Source organism: Saccopteryx leptura, chromosome 2 (assembly GCF_036850995.1).
Source record: "Saccopteryx leptura isolate mSacLep1 chromosome 2, mSacLep1_pri_phased_curated, whole genome shotgun sequence".
Taxonomy (NCBI): domain Eukaryota; kingdom Metazoa; phylum Chordata; class Mammalia; order Chiroptera; family Emballonuridae; genus Saccopteryx; species Saccopteryx leptura.
In genome coordinates, this window is record NC_089504.1 from 338,695,256 (window position 1) to 338,708,955 (window position 13,700).

Genomic DNA, 13,700 nt, shown 5'->3' on the forward strand with positions numbered 1-13,700 from the left:
TATCATCTCATGAAGAATGAAGTCAAATATTTTGCCAGGGCCCTGGCCGTTTGGCTCAGCGGTGGAGCGTCAGCCTGGCGTGCGGGGGACCCGGGTTCGATTCCCGGCCAGGGCGCATGGGAGAGGCGCCCATTTGTTTCTCCACCTCCCCCTTCCTCTCTGTCTCTCTCTTCCCCTCCCGCAGCGGGGGCTCCATTGGGGCAGGGATGGCCTGGGCGCTGGGGATGGCTCCTTGGCCTCTGCCCCGGGCGCTGGAGTGGCTCTGGTCGCGATGCCCTGGAGGGGCGGAGCGTCGCCCCTGGTGGGCGTGCCGGGTGGATCCCAGTCGGGCGCATGCGGGAGTCTGTCTGGCTGTCTCTCCCCATTTCCAGCTTCGGAAAAATACAAAAATATATATATATATATATATTTTGCCAGGAAAACCTCTTGGGGAAGAGGTGGCGGTGGTGGAGATGCATTCTTTAACGGATGTACCACAAATGGCAGCTGTCCTGGAGGCAACAGAGATCGAAAAGGAGTAGCAGTTTCCAGATTTGTGGAATTTTACAATTTAAATTTCACAATTTAATAGGGGAAACAAGAAAAACACAAAATAATTAAGAGGTTGAAAACATGTAATCCAGACACTGTAAATAAAATGAAAAGAGAAGCCAAAGAACAGGAGAAAAATTTTTACAAATCATGTATCTGATAAGGGACTTATATTTAGAACATATAAAGAATAGATTATATATGGTATCTGGAATATGTAACTCAATAAAAAAAAGGACAAAAACCCAATTAAGAATGGGTTAAAAATCTGAATAAACATTTCTCCAGAGAAGATATGCAAAGAGCCATTAAGCATAAGAAAACATGCTTGCTTTCTCAGGAGATGTAAACTGGAACCACAAGGAGATAATGTGTCAATTCCATTAGGATGATAATAATAAAAAAGACAGATAATAATAAATGCTGGCCAGGATGTGGAGAAATTGGAGCCCTTATCACTACTGCTGGGATTATAAAGTGATGCCATCACTTTGGAAAACAGTCTTGCAGTTCTCAACCCGATAAACAGAATTACCGCATGACCTGAAAATTACACTCCTAGGTATATAGACCCAGGGGAATTGAAAACACAGTCACACAAAAATGTGTGCCTGAATGTTCACAGCAGATTTAAACACAATAGCTAAAAAAGTAGAAACAACCCAAATGTCAGCCAACTGGTGAATGGATAAGTAAAATATGATCTATCCATACGATGGAATATATTGTATCAATACAATTAAGGATTGATACATGCTACAACATGGATGAACTTGAAAGCATGTTAAATAAAACAAGTCAGTCTCAAAGAACCACATACTGTATGATTCCATTTAGAGAAAATGTCCAGAATAAGCAAATCTATAGAAACAGAAAAAAAAACCCCACACCAAACCCCAAGTGGCAAACAAAAGAACAGTTGCTCAGTAGCTTAAGTCCCCATTGCCCAGTGCAGTCCTGGAAAAACTTGATTTCCGCACTGAAGAAAAAGGAACTGTGGGCTTCTTGCTTTTTTCTATCTGAGGCTGCAAGTCCCTATATGAATAAGCTACCTCTTTAATAAAAAGCTCTCTGACATAACATGCACTATATAAGCAGACAGACTGATTTGAAATTGTTTATTTTCCTGGTTGGAATTGTGGAGATTTATTTGTATGTTGTCTTTTTTCATAAAGTGTCTTTTACATGAGATAATTTTCCCCTTTAGAGTCTAAGTGTCCTGAGTAGTTATCACAAGCCTCTACACATAGAGTGACAGGCCAGAAGAATGGTCTTGAGTGACATGTGTCCAGTGACACGTACCTGTGCCTGTGTATGCAATTCTGTATGACCTGGTGAAAGCTACCCTTATAAAATCTTTAGACTCATCATGTTGTTGAGAAAAGTGTTTTTCTATCATCAGAAATCCATAAGTGGGATTGAATTAATTTTTTCTACATTTGTTAAGCCAGTACATGATTCCTATTAATTAAAAAAAATTATACTGGTAAACATTTACTCGAATTGACTAATTTGATAAAAATGCCCCCCCCCCAATTTTACAATATGCATTTTCACTTTGTCAGTTGTTGACAATATACAAAAGAATGACAGAAAGCTCTTTTTTTAAATTTTTTTTTGTATTTTTCTGAAGCTGGAAACGGGGAGAGACAGTCAGACAGACTCCCGCATGTGCCCGACTGGGATCCACCTGGCACGCCCACCAGGGGGCGATGCTCTGCCCCTCCGGGGGGTCGCTCTGTTGCAACCAGAGCCACTCTAGCGCCTGGGGCAGAGGCCGAGGAGCCATCCCCAGTGCCCCGCCATCTTTGCTCCAAAGGAGCCTCGGATGTGGGAGGGGAAGAGAGAGACAGAGAGGAAGGAGAGGGGGAGGGGTGGAGAAGCAGATGGGCGCTTCTCCTGTGTGCCCTGGCCGGGAATCGAACCCGGGACTTCTGCACGCCAGGCCAACGCTCTACCACTGAGCCAACCGGTCAGGGCAGAAAGCTCTTGATTATAATAAGAATCTGAGATTGGTAGATGGAGTTGAGACAGATAAGAAACTTGCAAGTGAAAATAATTTCATACAATGTATAAAGAAAATAAAACTAGACAATGGGATGGGGAGAAAATGTGAGTCTGTAGAGTGATTTGAGTCGGCAAATGCTCACATTTGCAGGTAAATCTTTTTCTTTTTGCGAGAGAGACAGGGAGAGGGACAGATAGGGACAGACAGGAAGGGAGGGGAGAGAGATGAGAAGCATCAAGTCTTCATTGCAGCACCTTAGTTGTTCATTGATTGCTTTCTCATAAGTGCCTTGACCGGGGGACTACATCAGAGTAGTCTATGATCCCATGCTCAAGCCGGTGAGCCTGCACTAAAGCCGGATGAGCCTGCACTCAAGCTGCCAACCTTGGGGTTTCGAACCTGGGTCCTCCACGTCCCAGGCTGATGCTCTATCCACTGTGCCACCACCTGGTCAGACTAAATCCTTTTTTCTACCAGAGAATTAATGAAGGGACATTTTATAAATACGTAGTTAACTATTTGCTGATTAGCATGTTTCAATTTTAGATTTGGGTAATACTTAAAGCAAGGAACTGAGAGGTAACAAATTTCTGAGGAACTACAAGGTCATGTTCCTCAGTGACTAGAAGGGAAAGGAAAGAAAAGCAAAATAAAACATCACAAAAAAACACTAAAAACCTTCTACTAAATAAAATAGAAGGCACAGTTGTGATCTATAAATCTCCCATCCCTGCTTCCAAGATCTTATTTTCAAGATGCAAACAAATAAGTTAGATGCCCTGGCCGAAAGCTCAGTTGGCTAGAGTGTTGACCTGGCCCGCAGAGGTTGCCGGTTCGATCCGGTCAAGGCATACACAGGAACACATGTTCCTGTCTCTCTCTCCTGCTCTCTCCCTTGCTCTCTCTAAAAATATCAGCAAAATACAATATTAAAAAAAACAAAAACAGAAGTTAGAGATGAATCTGAAAGTGTCGTGAGCACTGGTAGGACGCACACCTAAGTAAATTAGGGTAGAGAGGATGGGACATAGGAAGATATCTCTATATATTGCTACAGATAGAGCAAACTAAAATTCAATCTTTAGTTTGAATTTTATTCAGTCTTCTCCCTTTTGCCTCATACTTTTAGAAACCAGTCAAGTCTCTAAACATTTCCGTATAACCAAAGTATATTTTTTAGCCTTGACAAAACCGGTATATGTAATTAAGAGTAAAACAGAGCTTATGCGGTGAGATAATAACTACTCTTGGCAGTAATTATTCACCTCCCATGGCAGTGGCTTTCCCCATAAAAGGGAGTCGGCGCTTGTCAGAAGACTTGAAACAAACGACTGCAGGGCTTCCACATCAGCATTTTCTGAGTTGTTTTGCACAACGCTCACCTTACCTGACGCTTTGTGCAAGGCAAGAGTTCCACGTTGGTTTGAGGAACAATGCAAGCCACAGCCTTCCCCAGGATATTCATAATCCACGAATGCATGAAAGGCTCTGAATGCTGCACTTAAAGAGCATGTTCAACTGTTTAGCCCAGTTTCCTAAGTACACTGAAGATGGCCCCTTTTTGAAAACACATTCAGATTTAACAGAACACTGGTGTGTGAAACCCACATTGGAGAACACAAATCATCTTAGAATATGGAGAATAGAGAGCATCTAAGATGAAATCTGAATAACAAGCAAAAGTAGTGTTCCCCATCTTTTCTGAATTCAAATTGAGAAAGATGAATGTGTTGCAAAAAAAAATATGAAAGAACCAGTTTTGTTTTGTTTTTTTTTTTGCATAATTTCACAAGGTCATGCAAGAGTCAAAAACAATAGGTCACAGTGGTAAAGTGGACAGTATTGTCCTTTCTATAATATGTCCATGATTTAATCTGGAAACCAACAAGTAAAAACCTCAAAGCAGCAATTTTATTGAAACTGTTTAGAGACATTACATACTTTTTATTGCAAAAATGTAATTTCTAAAAAGAACCAGTCATAAATCTTTACTTTCTGGTTTAGCAACTCAAATCATACTTAAAACGTGGGTCGAGTGGGAAGGACATCATGTAACAGGGTGGAAGCTTTAAGCTGCATAACTTAGTTAAAACAGAAAAAAAAACTTTTTATATGCACATGCAAATTCCTTTTTTTTTTTTTAAATTCAGTGAGAAGAGGGGAGGCAGAGAGACAGACTTCTGCATGCACCCTGACTAGACCAGGATTCATCTGGTAAACCCACTAGGGGGTGATGTTCTGTCCATTTGGAGTGTTGCTCTGTTGCTCAGTCACTGAGCTTCTTAGTCCCTAAGATGGAAGCCATGGAGCCATCCTCAGCATCTGGGGTCAACTTGCTCCAATTGAGCCATGGCCTCAGGAGGGGAAGAGAGACAGAGAAGGAACAAGAGAGAGAGAAAATGAAAGAGAGAAGCAAGAGGGGGAGGGGTGGAGAAGCAGATGGGTGCTTCTCCTGTATGCATGGATTGGAAATTGAACCCAGGACATCCACACACTGGGCAATACTCTACCACTGAGCCAACTGGCCAGGGCCATGTAAATTTGTAAATTCAAACTAAATTAAAATAATTATGGTTTAGAAACACTAATTTTCTTCCACTTAAATTCACAGAGTTGGCCCTGGCCGGTGGCTCAATGAATAGAGCATTGGCCCAGCGTATGGATGTCCCAGGGTCTATTCTCGGTCAGGGCACACAGGAGAAGTGACCATCTGCTTCTTCCCTCCACCCTCTCCCTCTTCCCCTCTTGCAGCCGGTGCCTCAATTGGTTTGAGTGTCAGCCCTGGGCACTGAGGATTAGCTCTGCTGGTCCGAGTGTGTGTCAGCCTCAGGTGCTAAAAATAGCTTGGTACTTGAGCACTGGCCCAAGACGGGGTTGCTGGGTGGATCCCGGTCGGGGTGCATGTGGAAGTCTGCCTCACTATCTCTCCTCCTCTAATCTAAAAAAAAATAAAGGAAAAAACTAAATTCATAGAATAATAGAAAAATGGGATTACAGATTTAGTATAAGATCTCACTTTATTTCTTCTATTACCCAAGCTAAAATCCTCAATGAAAAAACATTCCTATCAGTTGGCTATTGCCTAATCACTTCTAATGATCCGTTCATAGGTTTAGTCAGCACCACAGGGGGTCAAGGATAAAGTTTCCCTGGAGAGTGAGACTAGAAAAAAAACATAGGATGAGAGCAGTTATCTGCAGAAGTCTCCCATCTTAAAGGACAGTTTATGACTGTAGTTAATAGAAAGTGGATGCTTCACTAAGAATCCAAGCATAAAGAAGAGAGTTTTACTGAAATCGTGTCGTTTATCTTGGTATGTTCATAGGATTAAAAAGATTGTGCGCACACAATGCAATACAGAGATCATATATCATAGAAATGTACACTTGGAACATATATAATCCTATTAACCAATGTCACCCCAATAAATTTAATTTAAAAAGAATTTAAAAGGCTCTGATCAAATGGCTCAGTGGATTAGAGCATTGTCCCAGCATGCTGAGGTCACAGGTTTGATCGGGGCACATATGAGAAACAACCAATGAGTACATGACTAAAATGGAACAACAATTTGATGCTTCTCTCGCTCTGCCCCATCTCTCCCTTTCTCTCAAATCAATGAAAATATTTAAAATAAATAAATAAATAAATAAATGAAAAAGAATCTAAAGAGGGTATTATTTAATCTGTAGTGTGAAGAAATGTTATTTTGCATTGAATTTATAAATACAGGGGCAAGACTAAAATTTTTTCAGTTTTTATCCAGTAGGACCCAGGGAGAGACATACTGTTAGACATCAAACTGTCATCACTGGAAAGACAGAACCAGAGACACCAGGCTTTTCCATAGTAGAAGATGATTGTCAAAACCATCCAACTGTCTTTGATCAATTGTTCTGATTACTAATTGGACTTTCCAGATAACTTGATTCTAGAAAAGAAGTATGCTCTAAGTGGAAAGGACTCACTGAAATGGCATATTCTTTTGTTAAATTCACAAAGTGGCATTAGGGCTTATACTTTTCTGTGTGGGTCTGGACACTTGGCTAGCTAATGTCACTTCCTGATTGGCTGATCAACTGCACTATACTCATAAACTAGAGTTTCTAAATTTAGGAGTTCAGAATTAGACTCAAGACTTTTGACAACTACCCCGGATACTGCCAGCAAGCTTTTCTTGATGACATTTAATTCATTCTAAGTTTAAAACTGACTGCTTTGTATTTTGGTAAAAAAATTTATATTATATTGAATTGATTTCTTCCTTAGACTGAACACTAATAGGTTCTTTTGAACTACACGAATAAAGTTTAATCTTGTTCTTTTGTCATATTATTTGGTCAGTACCACTAAAGATTTATCAGTTTTGTTGATCTGTAAAACAACTTTTGGCTTTGTTGGGGTTCTTTTTCTATTATTTTCATATTTTATTGATTTCTGCTCTAATCTTTATTATTTCCTTCTTCTTCTTGCTCTGGGTTAATTTGCTCTTTTTTACCAGTGTCTTAAGGTAGAAGATTAGGTTATTAATACAAGACCTTTCACTTTGTCTACTGTAGGCATTACTTTCCCTCTAAGATGGCTTTAGCTGCATACTGTAAGTTTTAGTATATTGTGTCTTCTTTTTTGAGTACTGGTTACTCAGGACTGTGCCATTTAATTTCCACCTATTTGTGCATTCCCTAAATTGCTTTCTGTTATTGGTTCCTAATTCACTCCATAATGGTCAGAGAACATAGCTTGTATAATTTCAATCCTTTTAAAATTTATTGAGGCTTGTTTTATAAGCTACCAACAGTGTTTCCCTAAACTCTTGCAAACACTAGTTGTTATCAACATTTTAAAGTTTGCCAACTTCATAGTTGAAAAATAATATTTTGTTATTTTTATCTAAATAACACTATAATCACATACTTTTGAAAATCTGAAACGAAATACCTCTAAAATCACCTAAACCTGGACCTTTGCTATGAGGTAACTCTTTAATATTTTCTTAATTCTTCCTTTGGATTTGGTGTATTTTATATCAATCTCTCTTCTGGGGTCAATCTAGGTAATATTTTTCTTAAAATCACCCATTTCATTAACATTTTAAAATTTATTTGCATAATTTTACAAAATGCGTTTTTATAATTATTTCAGTTTCCTCTCTCTCTACTTTTCTAAACAAACAGCTGAAGGTTTTTAAAAACCAACAATGTTCCTTGCCTTCCACTTCCCAACTTTCACCTGTTCCCACGGCCAGGTGCTATCCTCCCCAGGAAGATACGGGGCACAGACACCTACTTCAGATAAGCAAGTATGTTCACAGCACAGAACCTCCCCCCTCTAAATCTCACCGTGTCCTTCTCTCTTTTACAAACTATGTTCTCTCTCCCTCTCCCTGTATTTAAAAATAGTAATAAAACATGTATAAAAAATCCTCAATGCCCATTAAATGCAAGGCAGACCAGTATGTGCTATGAAAGATATACACAGGCAGTAAAATATAAGGTCTACCGGAAAGTTTGTCCGTTTCTATCACAACAAGTTTCGACACGTAAGCATATGTTTATTTGGCGCATGTGTGCCTCTCTATTTTTATCACTTAATGTATACATACTGACGTAGCAAATTAACTAAAACAAAATTGACTTACGTTAGTCTTATGTGTGAAGCAATAGTGTACCCATGGCTACTGATAAAGTTCAGTTATGCCACTGTAATTTTTACGAATTTCAACAAGGAAGAAATGCTACAGAAGCATGTGTGTCGCATCCACCATATTCCCCAGACTTAGCACCCTCCGACTATCACTTGTTTTTGTCCTTACAAAAGTTTTTGAAGGGTAAAAAATTCAAAAATGAAGAAGATATCAAACAAGCACTGGTTCAATTTTTCGCATCAAAAGATAAAACATTTTTCAAAAATGGGATATACAAATTGCCCTCACGCTGGCAAGAAATCATTAATAATAATGGCAATTATATTATTTAATAAAGTTTATTGATGGCAAGAAAAATTTGTATTTTGTTTTATTCCAAAACCAGACAGAACTTTCCGGTAGACCTTATACAAATCCTTTTTCTCAGGGAGGTCCCCCCTTTCCTGTTTTAAACAGGAATGGTTGCCAAAAATATCCACTTCCCTTAAGAAGGCTCTCTAGCCTAACTAAACTTGTCATCTCAGTCCTCCACCCGTGCCTGAGCACAGACGGGAAGAGCTCACTGATGACACAGCTAGTTATGTATCTACTGTTAGGTTTTCTTGAAGTCATAGCTAAGGAAGTTTTATCTGAATCAGTCTCTTCTTTCCCAGGAGGTCTGTTTCAAAAATCACCTTACCTTACGGACGTGACAGGAAAAGAGGACGTTCATGTATTTATCCTTCCGTTTCAGTTCATTTGCCACGGGGACAAAAGTGCCTGAGGTCTGAGGCATATCGGGCTTCTGAGAGCAAAAGGAAACATGACAAAATGACGCAGCTTACATTTCAGATGAGAAGGCGAGCTTCCAGCACACTGCTTTATTACTATTACTATGCTCGTGACATTTCACACACATGCTTTTCATCTCTCCACACCGGGTGGGGAGCTACTAAAGCAGGGGTTGGGAACCTTTTTGGCTGAGAGAGCCATGAACGCCACATATTTTAAAATGTAATTCCGTGAGAGCCATACAACGATCTGTGTACATTATGCATTATCCAATAAAAATTTGGTGTTGTCCCGGAGGACAGCTGTGATTGGCTCCAGCCACCCGCAACCATGAACATGAGCAGTAAGAAATGAATGGATTGTAATACATGAGAATGTTTTATATTTTTAATGTTATTGTTTTTTTTATTAAAGATTTGTCTGTGAGCCAGATGCAGCCATCTAAAGAGCCACATCTGGCTCGTGAGCCATAGGTTCCCGACCCCTGTACTAAAGGGTTGTTTTAACACCAAAGGGCCTAAAACTTTTTTAAACTAAGGAGTAGAAGACAGGATGAAATATAGCTTTGGGAATAACTGATATAAAGCTGGTAGTTAAAAATAGTTGCTGAATTATTCAAGGGAAGGTTTAAATGGTCAAAGCCAGGTTAGAGAATATACCTAATACATACAGATAGGAGACAGAACATCCTTTTTAAACTGGGGGAAATATCAAATATTGTATACTTAAAAGCAATAAAAATCTTTTAGTTTAGTACTGCTCATAAAAATTTAGTGTTTGAAGGTGTCAGTATGTCTATAAATTCTTGGAGAAAATTTCTTCTCTCTCTCTCTCTCTTTTTTTTTTTGTTAAGGGAGTAGGCGTGATTCCACTTGGTTCTCCTGGACTTACCGAAGCAAGATAGTTGCCCTCCCAGGCCCTCTGGAGCCCAAGGTCAGCCCTTTGACCCTTCAACATTTCCATGGCTGCAACCTTCGCCCTGACTTGGGGCAGGTCTGAAGCAGGTATGCTCTTGATGAGCTGAGATGCTCTCCATCTTTAAGTAAATAAACCAAATGTATCAGACTTCAGGAACACAATACCATTCATTCTCAAAAACAAGAAGCTGCCATTGAATAAACTTCAACCAAACCACTTGCACGATACCCTATAAAAAGTAAAATGCCTCCAAAATATACACAGCACTTGTTAAAATACACACAGTTTTTTTTTTGTTTTTTTTAAATTTATTTTTAAGACTTTATTTATTCATTATAGAGAGGGGAGAGAGAGAGAGTGAAGAAAGAGAGAGAGGGAAGGGGGGAGGAGCAGGAAGCATCAACTCCCATATGTGCCTTGACCAGGTAAGCCCAGGGTTTTGAACTGGCAACTTCAGCGCTTCCAGGTTGACGCTTTATCCACTGCGCCACCACAGGTCAGGCAAAATACACACAGTTTTTATGTGAACAGAGATATTTGTAAAACTTGCTTTGTTGTGTGTGTTTTGAAAACGAGTGGAACTTAGCGAGCATGGACTCCACTCACACACATAGAGAGGGCACGGCTACTTTGCGTTCATCTTTCATTCATTCAGCACATGTTTTCTAGGCATCTGCTAAGCTTCAGACGCTGTTCTGAGCAAAGGAGGCACAGCAGTGAACACACTGATGAAGGTCCTCTCTGCTAGGTGCTTATATTTGAGAGTGGACACACACAATAAAGAAGGCAATGAGGAAGTACACGGAATGTATGATGTCACAGTGCTATGGGAGAAAACAAGGACAGGACGGCGGGAGCGCAGCAGAGGGCAGGAGCAGGGAGCGGGGTTGTTTATAAAGGGTGGTCTGGGAGGCACCACGGCTAAGGAGGTATGGGCAGAGACCTACAGGAAGGGAAGGAGCCAGCTGTATGGCTATTTGAGCAATAGTCTCCTTCACTGCCCACAGTGGCCCAAGACAAGGTCCACACCTAACTCTCTCCAAAGGCATGCTGGAGACTCCGGAACCTGACCTACACAGCCATGGAGAGAGCCACACAGGCTTCTGATCCTGTCAAGCAAACTGCCATCGATAGATACATGTAATTGACAGCAACAGCTCAGCCATGAAAACGGCCAGCCTTGACTACAGGAGAAAGGGGGAAAGGCTGGGCAGGAACAAGGCTCCCAGTCTTCCCAGAATGAAGAAGAATACTATGAGGCACAGGAGCAAGCTTAAACATGATCGGACACACACTGAGGTCTTAGGAAAGAAACCCCACAATCACAGTGGAATCCTTTAACACACATCTCTCTGTACTCTACAGATCAAAACACTAAAAAAGTACATTGAGTAGAATACAGGGACTAGAGCAGGGGTTGATAAACTAAAGCCTGTACCAAATGTGACCCGTGGCCTGGTTTTGCGTTCTCAAGTTAAGAACAGTTTTGCACGTTTAACAAAGCCAAACCAAGACAAAGTAAATAAGTGGCAAAGGCCCATGTGTGGCTTACAAAGCCTAAAAAATTGAATATTGAATATCTGGCTCTTTACAGAAAAAGTTTGCCTTCACACTAGATTAACACAACTGCCAAGATTCACTGAGAGCAAGAGCGTGAGAGAGAGAATTCAGTCAACAAACAGAACAGACATATTATTTTCAAAATGCACATTGACTATGAGTCCTAAGATGGGTGGGACTGTCATGTGCATTTGGCTGTTTGTTACCATATACCTGGAACCTAGGTCAGTGCCTGTGGCACAGCAGGTTTGAGTTATATATTTCCTGAATGAATAAACTAAATTCTACAAAACTTAACTAATTCTAGGCCATATGTAAAACCTTAAAATCTAAAGAAGACTATATATATATTGCTTGCTTCTCGGCCTTTTGGCTAAGATCAAGTGTAAAGAAGACTATACAGGCTCTGGTGCAACATAATCAAAATAAAAATTCTTTGCATCCATTAAAAATATGAACGGGTTTTGGCCCTGGCCGGTTGGCTCAGTGGTAGAGCATCGGCTGGGTGTATGGAAGTCCTGGGTTCGATTCTCGGTCAGGGTACACAGGAGAAGTACCCACCTGCTTTTCCACCCTTCCCCCTCTCCTTTCTCTCTATCTCTCTCTTCCCCTCCTGTAGGCTCCATTGGAGCAAAGTTGGCCTGGGCACTGAGGATGGCTCCATGGCCTCTGCCTCAGGTGCTAGAATGGCTCTCAAGTCTCTGTCACACATGCACATGCACACGCACGCACACACACACAAAGAAGCAATATGGAAATATCTTAAATAACAGCTTTATTAGTTTTTGTCAGCTATTAGTTAATATGTTTTCATTAATTTATTTTTCTGTGTGACAAAGACAGAGAGAGAGATAGAGGGACAGACAGATAGGAAGGGAGAGAGATGAGAAGCATAAATTCTTCGGCACCTTAGTTGTTCATTGATTGCTTTCTCGTATGTACATTAACCAGGGGGCTACAGCAGAGTGAGTGACCCCTTGCTCAAGCCGGCAACCTCAGGGTTTCGAACCCAGGTCCTCTGCGTCCCAGTCTGACACTCTATCCACCACACCTGGTCAGGCTGTTTTCGTTAATATTTTAAAACTTTTATAACATAATCTAGTTTTGTGAACCTCTTTTACTGTTCTTATCTAAGTATGAAATTCATAAGATAATAAATTACCTTTCAGTATATCATCTTTTTATACTTAAAATGGTTACTAGGGCAGAGAGCCGATTGTTAAATTATTTGAATCCCACCACTGCCTCATGCTGTCTCTTATGTTTGTCTACAAATACAAAGACAGAGATTTAAAAGAACAAAACTAACTGTTAATGAGTGGTCACTTCAGAGAAAGGAAATAAAATAGAGAGAGAGAAGAAGAGGTGTGGAGGATTTCAAATTTCTAGCCTATATTACTTTTATATTATTCTACTTTTTAAAAAATGAGCATGTATTCATGTATCATTTCATTACTCTTTAGATTATGAAAAAAATGTAGGCTGCAGAGAGTACAATTCATGAAAAAAACTTACCTGCGGGTTAAAAAGGCTTCCAATGTAACTAACACTTATAATATTATACCCGAGACCTGAGGTACTTCTGCTTTCAATAATTCTGTACAGTTTGACCTTATTTTTTAAAATGAGCGACCTTTTCTTTTTTTCCAAAGAAAAAGCAAATGAGATATGCATTCAAGACTTTTCTTCCCATGCATTTTTCTTTGTCCTCTGATATCCACCACCAATTTACATTCACTACTTAATGACTGCACAGTGTTCTATGTGGAACACCCTGACAGCAAACAAGCACATCTGAGGACCATTAGCTTAGCTGATGTGATTCGACACCCACTCTTAAGACGCAGCTAAATATACTGGGTGCACACTGGCAACAAACAAGCTCAAAGAGGGAAAAGGAGCGATAAATAACTAAACACTAAGATTCAGGGCATAAAAAACAAACAAACAACAAAGAAGAGACGGGAAGGTGTCACATTTGACATGGGTGCTTATTTATTTTTAAAACCAGCCTGCTCCAACGCAGCTGTTTTCTTCCTTGCATTTTAAAATCACCTGGGAAACTTTTAAAAAGAATCTCTGCGTGGGCCCTCCTCCTCAGCTCCATGACACAGAACCTTCTGGAGGTGGGACTTGGGCAGCAGCATGGATTATAAATTCCCCGTGAATTTAAGGCACAGCAGGGCAGACAACCACTGCTCTGAAAGAAGTAACAGAAATTCTAGTTTGAATTACATGCGGTGATTTTAACAGTTCTGTTTTGCAACC

The 13,700-nt window shown here is 40.2% G+C and overlaps 1 protein-coding gene across 3 annotated transcripts in view; it reads right to left on the reverse strand.

The window, feature by feature from the left end:
• Positions 1-13,700, reverse strand: part of MYO1D (myosin ID) — a 372,921-nt gene that overhangs the window by 148,832 nt on the left and 210,389 nt on the right. For all 3 annotated transcript variants that reach the window (XM_066363819.1, XM_066363820.1, XM_066363821.1), the window contains 2 exons: positions 9,846-9,990; positions 8,863-8,967 (listed from right to left, as the gene is read on the reverse strand). In XM_066363819.1, coding sequence (XP_066219916.1) covers positions 8,863-8,967; positions 9,846-9,990 — 250 coding nt within the window. The remainder of the gene's footprint in view (positions 1-8,862; positions 8,968-9,845; positions 9,991-13,700) is intronic.